At 41.8% G+C, this 20,099-nt stretch overlaps 1 protein-coding gene across 7 annotated transcripts in view; it reads left to right on the top strand.

Moving 5' to 3' along the window:
* ARHGAP12 (Rho GTPase activating protein 12) overlaps positions 1–20,099 on the top strand; it is a 111,020-nt gene that overhangs the window by 6,926 nt on the left and 83,995 nt on the right. For all 7 annotated transcript variants that reach the window (XM_032621860.1, XM_032621857.1, XM_032621856.1 and 4 more), the window contains exons 2-3: positions 10,042–10,080; positions 11,708–12,459. In XM_032621860.1, coding sequence (XP_032477751.1) covers positions 11,779–12,459 — 681 coding nt within the window. In that variant the 5' untranslated portion in view covers positions 10,042–10,080; positions 11,708–11,778. The remainder of the gene's footprint in view (positions 1–10,041; positions 10,081–11,707; positions 12,460–20,099) is intronic.

The raw sequence follows: 20,099 nt of genomic DNA, 5'->3' as shown, positions 1-20,099 counted from the left end.
AGCAAGCTTTGGTAATTTGCCAAAGGAATTTATCTGGTTCACTAAGTTGTTGAAGTTATCAGCATAAAGCTGTTCATAATATTCTCTTATCTTCCTTTCAGTGTCTTTAGGATATGTGGTTATATCTCCTGTCTCATTCCCGATACTGGTAATTTGTGTTTCTTCTCTTCAGTTCCTGATCAGTTTGGCGAGAGGATTGTCAGTGTTACTGATCCTTTTGAAGAACTACCTTCTGGTTTCATTGATTCCCTCTAACATTTTTCTGTCTTTTACAGCTTTCTGCTCTGACCTTTATCATGTCCTTTCTTCTGCTTGCTTTGGGTTTAATTTGCTCTTTATCTAGTTTCTTAGAGTGCAAGTTTACATCACTGATTTGAGACCTTTTTCTTTTCTAATTATGGGCATTTAGTATATAAATTTTCTCTAAGCACTACTATAGCTGCATCCCACAAATTTTGAGCTGTGACCTTTTCATTTTCATCCAGTTCAAACTTCCTGTTTGATTTCTTCTTTGACCTCTGAGGTATTTAGAAGTATGTTGTTTAAATTCTAACAGCAAATTTGTGGGTTTTAATATATCTTTTTATTAATTTGTAATGTAATTCAATTGTCAGAGAACATTCTTCATATTATTTCAGTCTTTTTAGATTTATTGAGATTTGTTTCATGGTCCAGAATATAATCAACAAAAAATGTATGCTTAGGGACTTCCCTGGTGGTCCAGTGGTTAAGACTCCATGCTCCCAATGCAGGGGGCACGGGTTCGATCCCTGGTCCGGGAATTGAAGATCCCACATGCCACACAGCGTGGCCAAAAATAAAGAAAAAAAAAAGAGAGAGAAAGAGAGAAAATGTATGTTTATAAGAAACTGAACTGCCTGCCTATACCATTTAGTGTTCCCACTAGCACTGAATGTGTGTCCAGTTGTTGGTATCCTGGTCAGCACTTGATATTGTCTTTGTTTTTTAAAAATAACTTTATTATAGTTGGTGGATAGTGATATCTTGTTTTGATTTTAGTTTGCATTATAGGATATTTAATGGTTTGTAAAATAATTTAAATGGAATAAAGATGAATAATCATGGAATTTTGTGGGTTTTTTTTTTTTTCCCCCAGTAGAGGACAGAAAGCTCTAGGGGATTGGTAGCAGTAGTAGTTCATCATTGTCTGTGTGCTACAGAAGTGCTACTTTTCAGTCTTCTAAAAGGTTGAATGTTTATTTGCCTTTTAGTATTTACTTTGAAAGAGAATCTGTAAAAGCTATATGAGGATTTTAGTGATTTTTATGGTTTTGGGATAGACAGGTATAAGGTGATTTAAACTGCATTCTCCACTTTACATTTCTACCAGCAATGCATAAGAATTCCAGTTTCTCCACATTCTCACCAACACTTGTTATTTCTGTTGTTATTTTTACAGTAGCCACCCTAATGGGTATGGAGTGGTGTATCATTGTGTTTTTTTGTTTTGTTTTTATACACTTATTTTATTTTTGGCTGCTTTGGGTCTTCGTTGCTGTGTGTGGGCTTTCTCTAGTTGCGGCGAGTGGGGGCTACTCTTCGTTGCAGTGAGTGGGCTTCTCATTGCGGTGGCTTCTCTTGTTGTGGAGCACGGGCTCTAGGTGTGCAGGCTTCAGTAGTGGCACGTGGGCTCAGTAGTTGTGGCTCGTGGGCTCTAGAGCACAGGCTCAGTAGTTGTGGTGCATGGACTTAGTTGCTCCGAGGCATGTGGGGTCTTCCTGGACCAGGGCTCGAGCCTGTGTCCCCTGCATTGGCAGGTGGATACTTTATTTATTTATTTATTTTTAAATTTATTTTTGGCTGTGTTGGGTCTTCGTTGTGGTGCATGGGCTTCTCATTGCAGTGGCTTCTCTTGTTGCGGAGCACAGGCTCTAGGCGTGCGGGCTCAGTAGTTGTGGCACGCGGGCTCAGTAGTTGTGGCTCGTGGGCTCTAGAGCGCAGGCTCAGTGGTTGTGGCACACGGGCTTAGTTGCTCCGCAGCATGTGGGATCTTCCCCGGACTAGGGCTCGAACCCCTGTCCCCTGCATTGGCAGGCGGATTCTTAACCCCTGGGCCACCAAGGAAGGCCCTGTCATTGTGGTTTTGATTTGCTTATTGGCCATTTGTGTATCTTCCTTGGAAAAACATCTATTCAAGTCCTTTGCCTACCTGACTGTCCTTATCACAATTTAATTTGAAGTAGATTGGCATAATTTAAGCATTATAATGAGTACTTATTTCTTTTTTTAAGTAAGTTGCTGATGTCTGACTAGAACTTTGCAGTGACCAGACCATAATGATCACTGTACTTGTAGCTGTATTTGTCTTTGTTTTGTGGACTGTATCTTTTTTTTAAAGCATGGGATTAGGTAAACATTTGAAAGTGGTTGAATGTAAATAGTCATCTCCGAGATTAAGACGGTAGCATGTGTAGTTTCAGAGGAATATCTGAATGGGTTGGGCTGGTGGTTAATGCTTGGGTAGCCAGTGGAGTTGTGAAGTAAATGGAGTTTTTCTTCTAAAGTGAATTTTTAGAGGATTGGAAATCCTATTAAACCGCTTAAAGACCAAGATTATGATTTTCTCCTTAATACATAACAACTTGTATAATGATGTGGACTGAGACCCTGGGCATGGGGTTGTTACAACAGGTAGGGTGGGCGAGATGCCACAGAGGCAAGAGGAAAATTGTGTGAACTGTAAAAATCTCAATTTCTTTCTTCTGGTTTTTTTTTTTAACTGATTATTTTATTTTAGTTATTTTTTTGGCCAGGCCACACAGCTTGCGGGATCTCAGTTCCCTGACCAGGGACTGAACCCGGGCCACGGCAGTGAAAGCTGGCAATCCTAACCACTAGATCACCAAGGAACTCCCTTAGCTGATTATTTTAGGAAGTTCTTAGTGAGAAATTAAAATGTGGGACTCAGGTGATGAGGATATAGGAGGAAGAATCCATTGACTAGAGTGCATGTAGCAGGAAGTAAAGAGCTGAAGAATGTAGAGGCTAAGTGAAGATCGTAGAAGGCTGGTTTTAGAGGTTGATGTGGAGCTGTTGTTGGTATAGGTGGCTTTTGATGACGCAGCATATGAAGGAAAGGGCAGTTTAACCTATTGGTTCAAGAAAAAGTTCTTTTTGTTCCTTAGACTTTTTACTGATTATGTGTTTTTTACCTTTAGGCTATCTTCTTGGTATCCTGCATCATCACATAGCACAGGGAGATCAGCTCGGTGCTTTGTGACCGCCTGGAGGGGTGGGATAGGGAGGGTGGGAGGGAGGGAGACGCAAGAGGGAAGAGATATGGGAACATATGTATATGTATAACTGATTCACTTTGTTATGAAGCAGAAACTAACACACCATTGTAAGGCAATTATACCCCAATAAAGATGTAAAAAAAAAAAAAGTCTTAGTGTGTGCAAGTGAATCCGAGGGGTTTAAAAGCCATTTTAATAGTTTTTGGTCTGAAGGGCTTGATCAGGGCTGTTTTCCTAAAGAACTGAGTTTGTGAAATTTTTTGGAATACAGTACTTTCCTCACTTTCTACCCTATGTCAGTTGGGTCAGTAGTTACATTTCCATGTATAAGAAGAGATCATTTTAGAATGATTTTGAAGCTGTAACAACCAGTGATAGTGGAGAACTCCTAATACCTCTTAAATAATTGTAATTTGTATTTTGATGAGAAAAGCAGTGTGTAAAAGTAAAGAACAAAAGAAATGTAATTTTGTTTAACTTATTTAAAGGTGGGACAGCATAATGTAAGATATGTTAATAGGAATATCAAATATGCATGATACCACTTTTAATTTGAGTTACTGTTTAAGAAGACAGTTGTCTAATGATACGAAGCATTTAAATCAAGTTGGTAAAAACCAGGTGGGTAGAATGTGTCACTACAGGCTCCAGGCTCACCTTGTATATTTCCTGCCCCAGCCCTTGAATCAGTCATTTCTCCAAAGAGCCTCGGTTCCTTCATTTGGAGAATGGTATTAGAAACCAAATCTGGGTGCTAGGTGTGCTTGTTGCTGCCAAGGTGTCATTTTTACTGACAGCAAGGGTCTGTGTATGGTATACTAAGCAATGTATAGACATATACCTGTAATACTTCTTTATGTAATCATCTGTATCTGTGGTAAGGTAAAAGTGAGTTCATATTTCTGTCTCCAAGTCTAATGTGTTACCCCAGGACCATTCTAGCCTTCTCCCTTGTATGTCTATAAATTCGTATCCCAACATTGGGAAACTTGGTGCCCACATCTGCATTCTGTGTACTTAATTATTCAAGTCCAGTGTGTGTACATGTATAGCAGTATCAGAATTTTTAATTCATACCCCATGGGGAATGTTTTTTATGTGTTAGAACACGGTACTTTTGTGCAGTTCCTTTATCTGTGTTCTTATAAACCTCACTTATTTCCAGAATGAGTGAGGTTAGCCTCTCCCTCCATCCCCTCTCCATTCGGTGAGGTTGTTCCATGTATGTGTAATACCGTTAGACTATCTTGTCACATCTGCTTTCCATCCTGGGATTCCCCCGACCTCCTAAATGATTGTTTAGAATTTGCAAACATTGAACTTCATGCTTGTGTTGTAAAGATTAATGGGTTTTGACAAGGGCATAATGTCATGTGTCCACCATTACAGTATCATACAGAATAGTTCATTGACCTAAAAGAATCCCCTGTGCTTCATCTATGGAATCCCCCCCCCACTTCGTCCTAACCCCAGCAATCACTGTCTCTATGGTTGTGACTTTTCCAGAATGTCATATAATATAATCATTCCGTATGTGGCTTTTTCAGGCTATGTTTTTTTCTTTCACTTAGCAAAATATATCTAAGATTTATTTCTGTCTTTTCGTAGCTCGATAGCTCTTTTCTTTTTATCACTGAATAGTATTGTAAGTCTGGCTGTCTCGCAGTTTATCCTTTCTCCTACTGAAGGACATCTTGGTTGCTTCCAGTTTTGTGCAGTTATAAAGCTTCTCTGAACATTTGCATGCAGGACTTTTTGTGGAAATACGATTTCAACTCACTTGGGTAAATACCTAGGGGTGTGATTGCTAGATTGTATGGTTAAGACAACATTTAGCTTTGTATCAATAGAAACTGTTAAACTGTCTTCCAAAGTGGCTGAACCATTTTGCATCCCCATCAGCAGTGAATGAAAGTTCCTGTTGCTGTATACCCTCATCAGCATTTGGTGGTGTCGTTTTTTTTGGATTTTAGACATTCTAAGAGTTGTACAGTGGTATCTCATTGTTTTAATTTGCAATTCCCTAATGACAATGTTGAGCATTTTTTCATGTGCTCATTTGTCACCTGCATATATTCTTTCATGATGTCTCTTTTCAGATAATTTTCGATTAAAGAATTTGGTTCTGGGGCTTCCCTCGTGGCGCAGTGGTTGAGAGTCCGCCTGCCGATGCAGGGGACATGGGTTTGTGCCCCGGTCCGGGAAGATCCCACATGTCGCGGAGCGGCTGGGCCCGTGAGCCACGGCCGCTGAGCCTGCGCGTCCGTAGCCTGTACTCCGCAACGGGAGAGGCCACAACAGTGAGAGGCCCGCGTACCGCAAAAAACCAAAAAAAAAAAAAAAAAAAAAAAAAGAATTTGGTTCTTTTGCGTTTTAAGAGTTCTTTGTATATTTTGGATAAAAGTCTTTCATCAGATATGTATTTTACAAATGTTTTCTCCTTGTCTGTGGTTTCATTCTCCCAGCATTATCTTTCACAGAGCAGAAGTTTTTAATTTTAATAAAGTCCTATTTAATTTTTTCTTTCATGAATTATGCATTTAGTGGTATATCTAAAGACTAATTGTCAAACCCAAGGTTATAGTTCTTCCTTTTTAAATTGGAATATTTTCTTCACTATTGTAACAATCCAAGAAAAATTTCTTACATCCACCTCATTTCTTTCTTTTTTAAAAAAATTAATTAATTAATTTTTGGCTATGTAGAGTCTTCGTTGCCACGCGTGGGCTTTCTCTAGTTGGGGCGAGCAGGGGCTACTCTTTGTTGCGGTGCGCGGGCTTCTCATTGCAGTGGCTTCTCTTGTTGCAAAGCATGGGCTCTAGAGCGCAGGTCAGTAGTTGTGGCACGTGGGTTCAGTAGTTGTGGCACGTGGGCTCTGTAGTTGTGGCTCACGGGCTCTAGAGCACAGGCTCAGCAGTCATGGCTCATGGGCTTAGTTGCTCTGTGGCATGTGGCATCTTCCTGGACCGGGGCACAAACCCATGTCCCCTGCATTAGCAGGCAGATTCTTAACCACTGCGCCACTAGGGAAGTACCTACCTTATTTCTAAGAAAGACTTGATGGCACAAATCTTTCTGAAATACTCAGTGCAAATATATATATATATTTTTTTCCTGTATGTGGGCCTCTCACTGTTGTGGCCTCTCCCGTTGTGGAGCACAGGCTCCAGACGCGCAGCCTCAGCGGCCATGGCTCACGGAACCAGCCGCTCCACGGCATGTGGGATCTTCCCGGACCGGGGCACAAACCCGTGTCCCCTGCATCGGCACGCAGACTCCCAACCACTGTGCCACCAGGGAAGCCTGCAAATATCATTTTTATTAAAATCTGCTTGCTCTCCCAAGTACTTCTTTTGTTGTTTTCTCATTTTTGTTTCATATTTCAATCTGGGTTTGAATTTCCTTTACCAGTTTATGCTTGGCTGAGTTTTCTACTGCTTTCCAGTTACCTGATTATTTCCTGTCTCCTTTCTGGTGTTCCTATTTTTGCTATTTCTTTATGACCAGAATAGTTTATAATAGCAATGAGTATACTTTGCTTCTGTTCTTTAGGCCTAAATATATATCTTATATTCTATATGTTTTTATTCTTAGAAAACAGGGATCATGCATTAAGAAAAAAACCTTAGGTGCCCTATCATGGCCTGTGATTTCTTGTTAAGTGTACAATCTACAAAATTATTTGGTGGAATAATTTCTTATTGTGGAACTTATGCTGGAGTTGTTTTTAACTTTTTTGTTGTGCTCATTAAGTTTAATTGATTTCTTTAGTAGAGGGTTGTTTAGGGAGTGTTAATTTTAAACAAGTACTTTTAAAGCTACTGGAGGACTTAGTGTCAAGAATCGGTGCTTAAACTGTGGTATTTTTAAGTGGGTTAATATGTGTGTGAGGCTATATTAGCATTTTGTTGTTCATGGTGTTAGAATTGCTAAATATGTTGTACATGTATGTATCAGACTTAAATTGTAAGGTCATTAATTATGGATACAGTTATCCCAGTCCTCTTAAGACTTTGTTTACTTGTTTACTTTTTGATGTACCTGGTAAGGATCTCATGCTGTGAGATGTAGTTGATTAAAGCAGATGTCTTAGGGGAGGAAGATAACATTTGCTGGCTGTGTAATTTGTGCTAGGAAAGAAAATGAGAAAAATTGGTAGACAGAAAGGAGGAGGCCATTCGATTTTAAAATAGCCTGGTAGAAATGAATCTGACTTTGGTGGGGGGTGGGGAAGAAGTAAAAGTTGTAAAAAGTTGTGTGTCTGTTCTTGTTGAAACTTGAGGAAGAGGACCACTGGTAAGAGGCTTTTCACGCCTCAAAGAAAAGCAGTGGTTGTTACCGAATAGTAGATGTGCAAAAACTCTATCCTGGTGGTTGGGTACTTAGTAGTTGTGTGTGTGTGATGAAAAAGGGTGGAGGAGTGTGGTGATAAGTATAGAATATATTTCAATTGGAGGAGTGTTTTGCTCAGAGGGCGTTGTAGTTGAACAAGATTCTAATCGAAATACTTGAGAGGTTAAGGTAGCAGGATAAACAGTGCTCAACCTAATCTAAAGAGAAGAATACACAGTGCGGGGAGGGATAAATTAGGAGTTTGGGATTAACATACACAGGCTAGTCTGTATAAAATAGAAAATCAAGGGACTTCTTTGGTGGCGCACTGGTTAGGAATCTGCCTGCCAATGCAGGGAACACGGGTTCAAGCCCTGGTCTGGAAAGATCCCACATGCCGTGGAGCAACTAAGCTTGTGTGCCACAACTACTGAGCCCGCACTCTAGAGCCCGCGAGCCACAATTGCTGAGCCCGCGTGCCACAACTACTGAGCCCGTGCGCCTAGAGCCCGTGCTCCGCAGCAAGAGAAGCCACCACAGTGAGAAGCCTGCACACTGCAACAAAGAGTAGCACCCACTCACTGCAACTAGAGAAAGCCCGTGCACAGCAATGGAAGACCCAACACAGCCAAAAAATAAATAAACAAAATAAAATAAAAATTAAAAATAAAAGATGATCACTCTTAATAAAAAAAAGATAGTCAACAAGGACCTATTGTATAGTACAGGGAACTATACTCAATATTATATAATAACCTATAAGGGAAAAGAATCTGAAAAAGAATGTATCTATAACTGAAGTGCTGTGCTGTGCTGTATACCTGAAACTTACATGATATTGTAAAACAAGTATACTTCAATAAAAAACTTAAAAAAAAAAAGAATCCACAGTTTGGGGAATAGATGAAGAAACAAACCAAAATTAAAACCGCAAACATTTGTTTTAATGCTGCTTATGTTTTTAAATAAAAATAGGCAGCAGATGTTATTCACATATATGCAGATAAATTTCCCTTAGATCCAAGTTTTTAGAGCTACCCCACAATTATTTTAATTTTATTTGAATCTGTAGTTTATAATAGGGCTTTTCTCTTCTTATTTATTTTATCTAACTTTTCCTAGACCTTGGATTGTGATACATAATTCCTGCTACGTGACTTTCTAGAAGTTTATTATTTCAGTTGTCTCGGGTTTCCCAGTTCGTTTCCCACCCGTATCCCCGTATTAACTAGAAACCTGTTCTCAGGTCCTGTTACCCCTGTGCTCACTCTTGCTCATGTCATCTGCCTTGTATCAACTGCCTGTTCTATCTGGATGTCTTTTGACTGCTTCTCCGTCTTTCTTGTCCTCCCACTTCTCATTTCCTTTACAGTACTGAGAACTTTAGTTTGGGTGTCCCACGTTGAGCGTGGTGAAACTGGCTTCCCGTTTTCCCTGGTTCCTCTTCCTCCATACCTCTGCGGTCGGTGGGGAAGGTGTGGTCGTGAAGCCTGGCAGTGAGAGGCCCGGGCGTGGATGCCGCTAACCTGTGCTGCACTCCACCCCACGGCCCCTCCCCTGCTACCAGGAAACCATGCAGTTTACTCCTTACTCTTCATACTTCCCTTTGCTCCATGCCCGCGGATTAGTGTCTGAGCAGTTCTGGTACACCTGAGCTCCTGTAGCCTTCTGTGTATTCCCTGACTTGTTTCAGTATCTCCAGAGATGTTTCGTAAGTTATTTTATTACTTCCTGGAAAGTAAAAGAAAAAAACATCACCTGAGGATAAGTATTTCAATGTGGAATTTTGAAAAGTTGTAGTGAAAACTTTTTATGTAGGTAAAAGGATTAAGGTTCATAGTGACTAATGCTGTGGTAATGCGTGAAAATAAAGGCTGATTGCTTTGAAGCTTAAAATTTCTGTTTACTGTGTGGGGAAAGACCAGGCAGATTAGGCAGGGTCGGGGTAGGGGGGGGAGATTTTGGATATGGTTAAGTTTTAGGTACCTGTTAGGACACTGAGTGGATTCAGTTGTTGTGTGTCAGCAGTCGCCTTTAATCTAGAGGAATCTCTCTCTCTCTCTTTCATTTTTCATGAAATTCAGTTTTTGAAGAGTTCAGGTGTGTTTCTCATAGAATGTCTCACATTCTGGGTTTGTTTTTTACTAACGATTTTACAAAAGTTGTTACTCATGTTATTAGAAGTTTGAAAAGATATTTCTGTCAGGATAAAAACAGGGCGAAAATGAAGTTGAAACGAAGTGGAAATGAAGTAGGAGGGGCAGTGGTAAAGTGTGCTTCATTTGGAGGGCGGTGCTGGATGCAGTCGTGATATGTAAAATTGTACTGTGTGCCTTATAGCTGTTGTAAAAAAGTTATGCTTCTAAAACCGTGAGCAACATTGCATTCTTAGCCTTCTTTAAGTAATCCCGGTTAAAGTTAATGAACTTTATTATTATTTTTTTTTCTATAGGTTTAAATGTAAGACTGGCTGTTTAGTTCTACTTCTAAGGTAAGTTTTTTATTTTTATTATTTTTTTTGAAACAACATTACTATGTTAAATTTATTATTCAAGTAGTTTGTCTAGAAAGTAAATTTTAGTTGCTGAAATTGTATGCCTAACTAGTTATCACCTGGGCTTTGTCTGTTTCAGAGGATGTTGTCCCCAGGGGCGTGGTGGTTACTGCACATATAGTGTAAATAGTTTTGTGCCCGGTACTTAGGTGCTGAGGAAAATTGGGAGGCTACGCGACCTTGTAGGCACATTTCTGGTGCATCTCACTAGTCAGAGTTACTCTGGTTTGCCTGAGGATCCTGGAGTGCTGGGTTGAGTGTGTTTTCCTAGGGCTGCTGTAACAGAGTGCTACCAACTGGGTGACCTAAAAACTACAGAAACTTACTCTCTCACTGTTCTGGAGCCAGAGGTCCTCTGTGCTGCCTTTGAAGGCTCTAGGGGAGAATCCTTCCTTTTGCCCATTCCAGTTTCTGGCGGTTGCTGGCATTCCTTGACTTATAGCTGCTTCACTCCCCATTTCTGCCTCTGTCTGCACATGGTCTTATTCCCTCCGTGTCTCCTCTCCTTGTCTCCAAGGATTTGGGGCCCACCCTAATCAATGTGAACTCATCTCAAATTGATTGCATCTGCCAAGACCCTAGTTCCAAGTACGGTCACATTCACAGGTCCTGTGTTAGGACTTAGACATACCTTTTTGGGGAACACAATTCATCCCACAGTAGTTGGGGCTCGACTTGAATTGTAGCAAAATCGAGATGCTGTGATCCTTCTGAAGCTTGAATGCTGTGTTTTATGAGGTACTAAAATACTTGGAATTGTAAAAGTGAATCCTAGGTTTCTCAAGCCATTTTAGGGATATTTCTAGTAGACGTTTCATGGTGTGTGTGTGTAAAATTTACAAATAAAAAGACTGGTTATTTGCTGGGATTTGTGGGATTCAGCTTAACGAGGATGTGGTCATCCTGGGGTGGATGTAAGAGGAAACAAAAGTAAACTAGCAGACTCTTTTCTCTGTTTGTGTGTATTTTGCCTAAAAATAACAATGCTGCTTTTTAATCAGTTTATATTAGAAAATGAAACATATATTTGGATAACTTTTTTTTAAGCTCACTAATGCACTTGATCATTTTAGAAAATAAAGAACACAGGGTCAGTGAATGAAATTCAGGGTCATTGAAATTCAGCCTCAGCTTCCAAGAGGGTTTTTGATAAGGCATACAGTGAACCTAGAGCAATGCCTGGCCTTGGTAAGTGCCTAATATGTATTAGTTATTGTTAGTGAGCCTTTCTAAGAAAGTGAAGGAGGTTTGAGGTAGTCATGAAAGGAAGGAAAGTTCTTCTCACCTCTTATTTTTGATAGTCGTACGTCTGGTTGGTTAGCGTATTTACCATTCCAGTCATTGGTTCAGTTTTGGTCGTAAACGACTGGAAAATGTAGATTACAGTTAGAATGAGAGCGTTTGTAATGCAGGACCATACATACAACATTAGACCCATGTTTAATTTCTGGGTTTGAGATTTGAAGGTAATGTTCTTCATTCTATGATGCTTGTGAATGAATGTTAAAAATCCAGACTAGTTAACTTTTTTCTTCTTTCTCTTCCTTCATTTAAATAAAAATAGCCGTATCGATCCAACAAGCCACAGAGCCATAATGTGGCAAAGCATCCTTTTTGAGAGGTGAATATTACGGCATGAAAATGGCTGACAGAGGTGGGAAGATTGTTCCAGGGCAGGTGTATATTGAAGTGGAATATGATTACGAATACGAAGCGAAGGACAGAAAGGTCGTGATAAAACAAGGGGAGCGATATATCCTGGTGAAGAAGACCAACGATGACTGGTGGCAGGTGAAGCTGGATGAGAACTCCAAAGCGTTTTATGTGCCTGCCCAGTATGTGAGGGAGGTCGGCCGCAGAGCCCTGATGCCACCTGTGAAACAGGCAGCGGGGCTGCCGAATCATTCTGTGAAAACGATGCAGAGTCTCCACCTTCAGAGGTCAACAGAAAATGTGAACAAATTGCCCGAGCTTTCAAGTTTTGGGAAGCCATCGCCGTCTGTTCAAGGAACAGGTCTTATTCGTGATGCCAATCAGAATTTTGGACCCAGTTATATTCCAGGTCAGACTGTCAACCTCAGCCTGGACCTGACCCATAATAATGGAAAGTTCAACAGTGACTCACATTCTCCCAAAGTTTCTGGCCAGAATAGGACACGGTTATTTGGTCACTTTCCTGGTCCGGAGTTCTTGGACGTAGAGAAAGCTGGCTTCTCCCAGGAACAGTCTTGTGATTCAGCAGAAGGCTCGGAACGGATTCATCACGATTCAGAGTCCGGTGATGAGCTTAGCAGCAGCTCCACTGAGCAGATAAGGGTAAGACTGAACGTGGATGATGGAACACTTGTGCCACCTTCATAGCCGTTTAATTATAGGTGTTACTATTTAAAAATTTTTCTTTTTTTGCGGTACGCGGGCCTCTCACTGTTGTGTCCTGTCCCGTTGCGGCATGTGGGATCTTCCCGGACCGGAGCACGAACCCGTGTCTCCTGCATCGGCAGGTGGACTCTGAACCACTGCGCCACCAGGGAAGCCCCTTTGTGTCAGTCTGTCAAGTAAAGTGAAGTAATTTTAAAAGCACATGCGTGAAACTGAAATGTGTTTAGAAAAGTTTAATTATTAGTGAATTTGATAAATTTTGGGCCTAAAGCTCTGTTGTAAGTTTTATTCATCAAATTAAGTCAGTGAGGCTGCTCTTAAGGTGTGTCTGATTGTAATGGAACTAGTATGTTCTTTTTCTTTTATAGGTTTTAATTTTTCTTGTGACATTTTGAATGGAGATAGGAAAAAGGGAAGGTTCTCTAGAAAAACTTCTGATGCTTGAGATCAAGGCAGTTACTGTCAGTTTATCATCATTCGTCTTAGTCTTTTCTTCAGTCCTTACGTGATACTTTGATGTAGAATATTTCTTTCGTGTGTCCTGGAATTTTTCTGCATGTGGCTCCTTATGTATTAGTTGGACTTGGGAAAGACATGTGTTTTCTCTTCCATCTGGCCATCACCACTGTTTCACACCTGAAATTACGCTTTCTGTGTAGGTCCACTAGCAGCCCTGTGTTCCCTTCATCGTGCTCATCTTAAGTTCACTGCGTGGAAGGTCATGGCTCCTGACCTCTCCTGGACTGTTCGGAAATCCTGTTCGATTTCTCTAGCCAGACCTCGTCCTGGCTCTTCGTGGCAGCTGTTTCAGACCTTTTCCGTTTTATTCAGTTCTCTGATTCACCTGCTTTTCCCTGCTGTCTTAGCAGATAGTCTTGCCTTCTGTTTCACGGCAGAAGTGAAAACTGTGGGGTGGGAACTGCTTCTGCTTGGGGAGGACGTATGCACAGCAGTTAATCGAGCTGTCCTTAGATTTGAATCCGGGTCCATATCACTTGCCGGCTGAGTGATAATTGGGGCCAGTTACTTAACTTCTGTGTGTCTCAGTTTCCTCCTTTTGACATGGGGATCACGAGTGGGTTCCTGTATACCTAGCATGCCTGCCACTCAAGCAAGTAGAGTCGGTATCTACTGCTGCTTAATAAATTACTCCCAGATCTCCTGGCTTAAAACAGTAAACATTTATTATGTCACAGTTTCTGTGGCTCAGTCATTCAGAAGCAGCTTAGTTGGTGGTTTTAAAGGCTTAGGGTCTCTCACGGGGTTGGCGTCTTACGAAGTCTTGGCCGGGCCGGAGCAGCTGCCTCTAGGATGGTCACTCACGTGGTACTGTTTGGGCCTCTTTGCAGATGCTTGAATGTTGTGACTAGCTTTTCCCTAGACAGAGCCATCCAAGAGGGAAGAGGGTGGAAGCTGCATTGTCTTTTATGCCCCGATGTTGGAAGTTGCGCCCTGTCATGTCTTAGCAATCACACAGCTCAGCCCTGCTCTGTGTGGAGGTTACAGCACAGAGTGTGAATGTCAGGCTACGGGACATTAAGGGTCACCTCGGGGCTGGCTATCGCAGTACGCATTCGGCACCACAGAGCTGTCATTCCGGTTGTCGTCGTTTCTGTTACAGTTATTCCCACCATGAAACCTACAGGTGCACCAGTGTCATCAGTGATCTCCCCCCAGTACAGGCAGTGCAGGCGTGGCATCTTCTGCCAATGAGTGGTCTCTTCATATTTGCTTTTCCCTCTTTTTCACAAACCTTTTGCTAAACATTGTGTAGCATTGTGCTCGTATGGCTTTAGACTCATGATTTACCAAGTTTTTTCCTTCAGGATGTACATTTGCTCATGTTTTCCTATTTTAGTAAAGCTCTTCAGCAATACCTTCCCTTCCGAGTATCACCTTATCACTCTTTACTGGCAACTTCTGGAAAGAGTTGCACGTATTTGCTTCTTTGCGTTCGCTCATTTCCTGCTCATTCCTTAACCTGGTCTCATATGCTTCACCACCCCACCTAAACAGCTTCTGCTAAAAGCTGCCCATGGTTTCATTGTTGATAAATGTACAGACAGTTAAAAAAATTTTTATATATAATCATATCATAGTTACAGTGAACAAGATTAATAACCAAAGGGCAACTTAAAATAATTTTTCACTGAGGCATAGCATATAATCACGTGTGTAAATTGTACTAATCTTAAATGTACGGCCTGATGGATTTGTGCTTATGTAAAGCCACGAGCCCCTTCCCAGTCAGTATCTACACCCTCCCCGCCGTGTCTCTGCTAGGAGATTTTCATTCTTCTGACATGTTAGTACTGATCAGTCTTCTTTAACTAAACTTCCATTTTGAGATGATTGTAGCTCCGTAAGCAGTGGTAGGAAACCATAGTGAGGGGTCCCCTGTGCCCTCTGTCCATTTACCTCCGTTGTAACGTCTTGCCAGACTGGACTGTAGTATCACAGTCAGGGTGTTGATGTTGGTACAGGCGAGATGCTGGGCGTTTCCATCAACACGACGACCCCTTACGTTGCCCTCTTAATGGCCACACCCGCTCCCCTCCCACCCCCAATGCGGCTTAACCGCTCGCCACCACTAATCTGTTCTCCATTTTTATAATATTGTCATTTAAGGAATGTTATATAAATGGACTCACAGCCTATGTAGCTTTCTGGGATTGGCTTTTTTAAAAAAAATTATTTATTTATTTATTTGGTTGCGTCAGGTCTCAGTTACGGCACGCGGGATCTTTGTTGCAGTGTGCGGGCTCTTCTTTGCGGCATGTGGGCTTCTCTCTAGTTGTGGCTCACAAGCTCAGTAGTTGAGATGCGTGGGCTCTCTAGGTGTGGCGCGTGGGCTTATTAGTTGTGGCGCGTGGGCTTAGTTGCCCTGCAGCATGTGGGATCTTAGTTCCCCAGCCAGGGATTGAACCTGTGTTCCCTGCGTTGGAAGGTGGATTCTTAACCACTGGACCACTAGGGAAGTCCCCGGGATTGGCTTTTATCATTCCACATAATTCTCTGGAGATTGATCCAGGTTGTTGTGTGTATCAGGGTTTGTTCTTTTTGTTGCTAGCTAGTATTCTATGGTATGGATGTACCGTACTTAAAAATAATTCACCCATTGAAGAATGTCTTGAGTTTCCAGTTTTTGGCTTTTGCAAACAAAGCTGCTACGTATAAACGTTTGTGCACAGGTTTTTGTGTGAACGCACCTTTTTTATTTCTTTGGCATAAATGCCCGTGTGTATAATTGCGGTTTAACTTTTCAAGAAAATTAAGCAGCAGTTATATGGCAGTTGCACGTTTAATTTTTCAGGAAACTGCCAAGCTGTTTCCTGGAGCGGCTGCACATTTTACATCTGTGTCAGCAGTGCTTGTGGTCCAGATCCTCTGCATGCTCACCCGCATTTGCTGTTGTCTCTTTTTTTATTTCAGCCATTCTGATAGGTGTGTAGGGATTGCTCCTGATTTTAATTTCCATTTTCCGAATGGCTAATGATGTTGAACACCTTTTATGTGCTTATTTGCCATCAATAGATCCTTCTCATTGAAATGTCTCTTCAAGGCTTTTGCCCATTTTTAATTAGACTTTTGTACTGTTGAGTTTGGAGAGTTTTAAAATTTTTTTATTTTACTTTTTAAATCTTTATTGGAGTGTAATTGCAATTTACAATGGTGTGTTAGTTTCTGCTGTACAACAAAGCGAATCAGCTATATGTATACATATATCCCCATACCCCCTCCCTCTTGAGCCTCCCTCCCACCCTCCCTATCCCACCCCTCTAGGTCATCACAAAGCATCAAGCTGATTAGAGAGTCTTTTTTTAATATAGTCTAGATACTAGTCATTTGTCAGATATATAATTTGCAAATATTTTCTCCCAATGTCTTTTTGTACTCTTAACAGTGTCTTTTGCAGAGCAAAGGTTTTTAATTTTGATAAAGTCCAATTTATTAATTTTCCCTTTTATGGATCAGGCTTTTGTGTCAAATCTTAAGAACTCGCCATATAGCTCTATTAGTCAGGGTTCTCCAGGGAAACAAGCAATAAGGTGTGTGTGTGTGTGTGCGTTTGTGTATGCGTATGGAGAGAGATTTATTTTAAGGAATTGGCTTATGTGATTATACAAGTTGGCAAGTCCAACACCTGCAGGGTGGGATGGTAGGCCGGAGACCCAGGGAGAGCCAGTGTTGAAGTTCAGATCCGAAGTTTGTCTGCTGGCAGAATTTATTCTTGCATGGGAGGTCAGTCTCCGTTGTCTGAGGGCCTTCAACTGACTGGATGAGGCCACCCACTCTATTGGGGGCAGGGGGCAACCTGATTTATTCAAAGTCCACCAATTTAAATGTTAATTGCATCCAAAACACCCTCACAGAAACATCTAGAATAATGCTTCACCAAATATCTGGCCCAGCTGAGTTGACACACAAAATTAACCATCACAGTAGGTTTAGATTCTAAATATTTGCCTCAAGTTTTTTTTCCCCTAAAAGTTTATAGTTTTACATTTGAATCTGTGATCCATTTTTTAAAAAAAAATCAATTTATTTATTTTTAGCTGTGTTGGGTCTTTGGTTTTGTGCACGGGCTTTCTCTAGTTGAGGTGAGCGGGGGCTACTCTTTGCTGCGGCACACAGGCTTCTCATAGCGATGGCTTCTCTTGTTGTGACGCATGGGCTCTAGGCACGCGGGCTTCGGTAGTTGTGGTGCACAGGCTTCAGTAGTTGTGGCACGTGGGCTCCGTAGTTGTGGTGCACGGGCTTAGTTGCTCCGCGGCATGTGGGATCTTCCCGGACCAGGGCATGAACCCGTGTCCCCTGCGTTGGCAGGCGGATTTTTAACCACTGCTCCACCAGGGAAGTCCCTGTGATCCATTTTGAGTTTAATTTTTGTATGAGGTTAAATCAGGGTTCATTTTTTTTGGCCTATGGGTATCTGATTACTACAGTACTGTTTGTTGAAAAGCTATCTTTCCTCCAATAAATTGCTTTTACACTTCTGTCAAAAATCAGCTGGCCACACTTGTATGGGTCTGTTTCTGGGCCATCTCTTCTGTTTCACTCAGAGACATGTATGTTCCTCCTCTAATACCACACGGGTTTCATTACTCTAGCTATATAATAGTCTTGAAATTGAGGAGACTGATTCCTCCTACTTTCTTCTTTTTCCAAGATGTTTTTGCTGTTGTAGGCTGAAGAGGGGAAGAAGGTCTTTGCAGATGCGATTAAGGTAAGGATTTTGAGATGAGGACATTATCCTGGACCCTACATGCAACCACAGATGTCCATAGGGAGGCAGAGGGGCACCACACGGAGGGAAGGTGTGAAGATGGAGCAGAGGCAGGTTTGGAGATGCCAGCTGGGATTCTAGCAGGATCGTCTGTAGGTTCATTTGGGGAGTTATGCCACCTTAACAGTATTAACGTTTCTTGCAGGCAGGTCTGCTAGTGCTGCATTCTCTCAGTTTTGTTTGTTCGGGAAAGTGCTTCACTTTGATGCATGATTTCTTTAGATACAGAGTGCTTGTTGGTGATTTTTTTCTTTCAACACTTGAAATATTATACCCACTCTTTTTTTGTTTGCATGCTCTCCAGTGAGAAGTATGCTGTAACTCTTATTCTTGTTCTTCACTAGTTCAGTGTTTTTGCTTCTGGTTTCTTTCAAGATTTTCTCTTCATCTTTGGTTTTCTGCAGTTTGTGTGCGTTTTTTTGTACTTTGGTATTTGTGTAAGTTTTTGGTATTTATCCTGCTTTCAGTTTGGGAAATTTCTGTTGACGTATCTTCAAGCTCATTGATTCTTTTCCCAGCTGTGTGCAGTCTACTGATCATCACATCAAAGGCATTTTTTCTTTTCTGTTACAGTGTTTTAATTTGTGGCATTTCTTTTTGATTCTGTCTTAGATTTTCCATCCCTCTGCTTGCATTATTCATTTGTTCTTGTATGTTGCCTACTTTTTCCTTTACAGCCCTTAAAATGTTAATAGTAGTTATTTTAAATTCCGCCTGATAATTCCAACATCTGTGCCATATCTGAGTTTGATGCTACCCTTATCTCTTTAGATGGTTTTTTTCTTGCCTTTTGCTATGCTTCGTAGTTTTTGTTGAGAGCCAGACATGTTTTATTGGGTAACGGGAATGGAAGTAACTAGGCCTCTAGCATGCAGTGTTATGTTCAACGGGCTAGAAATTGGACTGTGTTTAAGGTTTGATGTAGTTGTAGGTACCAGACAGAGGCTTTAACTTCTTCAAGTACCCATGTTTTTGGCCTTCTCCGAGAGTTCCTCAATAGTGCCTGGCTCCCCAGTACATCTCCCTGCTGCCTTCCTGGCCGGGGCGGGGGGCGGCGGCAGTGCCTCATTCCTTGGCCCACATGCCCTCCACCGATGTGTTGGTCAGAGGATGGCCTCCTTGCTGCTCAGCGGTGGTGCAGGTTCTGAGTCTCCAGTAAGCGCCCTCTGTGTGTATGTACATAGGTCGGGGGGTCTTGTGACTCTCTGGCAGTGACCTCCCTGGTTGCTGCCTCTGCCTTCTCTGACACCACCCTGGTGGGGGTTTTAGGGTGCCTGTTACAGCCCTGCTTGCCACCGCTGGTGGTCTGTGGGTGGAATCGGTGGTTTGTTCTGTGGCATTTGGCTGGACTAGTGCGGTAATACCCAAAACCTTTCAGTCTTGCTGGTCTTCCCCTTTTCTGGATCTTCTGCTAGATGTAGAGCAGGGATTTGTTGGGGCTCTTTTGGTCTGTGCCTGTTGGTGTTTCTGGGTTGCTGACTTCTCTCTTTTTTTTTTAATATTTATTATATTTTGGGTGCACCTGTTTTTAGTTGCGGTGTGTGGACTTCTTAGTTGTGGCGTGCGGACTTCTTAGTTGCGGCATGCGGACTCTTAGTTGTGGCATGTGGACTCTTAGTTGCAGCATGCATGTGGGATCTAGTTCCCCGACCAGGGATCGAACCTGGGCCTCCTGCATTGGGAGTGCAGAGTCTTACCCACTGGACCACCAGGGAAGTCCCTGACTTCCCTCTTCAAACCTGTGGTGTATGAAGCCACAACTAAACCTAGGGAACTCACCGGTTTGTTGTTCATTGGGTCCTGAGGTCACAGTTGGTTTACCTTCTCTCTGCCTTTCAGAGTTGTCTTCTGTTTGTTTTATATATTATGTTTTTATTTATACCTAGTGTGAGGAATAGGGTAAAGTACATTTCCTCCTTTTTCCCAGAACTGGAAGTGATTGGTAAGTTTTTAATGGTAGTTTTTAAGTACTCATTGCTTTGACCTCTTAACAGTCTTGGTTAGAGGATGGCCTCTTTGCCACTTGGCAGTGGTGAAAGTTCTCTGGGGGATCCTCTCATCACAAGCTTCCATCATGCCCTGTCTTTTTCCTTTGCTGTACTCATCACACGTACGATTGTTTTCTTTCTTCTCATTAGTCAGTCTGTGGTCTCCAAGGCCAAGCTATCTACCATGTCTTGATCTCTCTGTCTGTCCGGTGCCTAGCATAGTACCCTGGTACATAGTAGATGTGCTAAATGCTTCTGTAATGATGACCAGTGTTTAGCCACAAATACATGGAAGGGGGAGA

This window comes from Phocoena sinus, chromosome 2 (genome assembly GCF_008692025.1).
Source record: "Phocoena sinus isolate mPhoSin1 chromosome 2, mPhoSin1.pri, whole genome shotgun sequence".
Taxonomy (NCBI): Eukaryota; Metazoa; Chordata; class Mammalia; order Artiodactyla; family Phocoenidae; genus Phocoena; species Phocoena sinus.
This window is presented reverse-complemented; position numbering and strand designations above follow the sequence as displayed.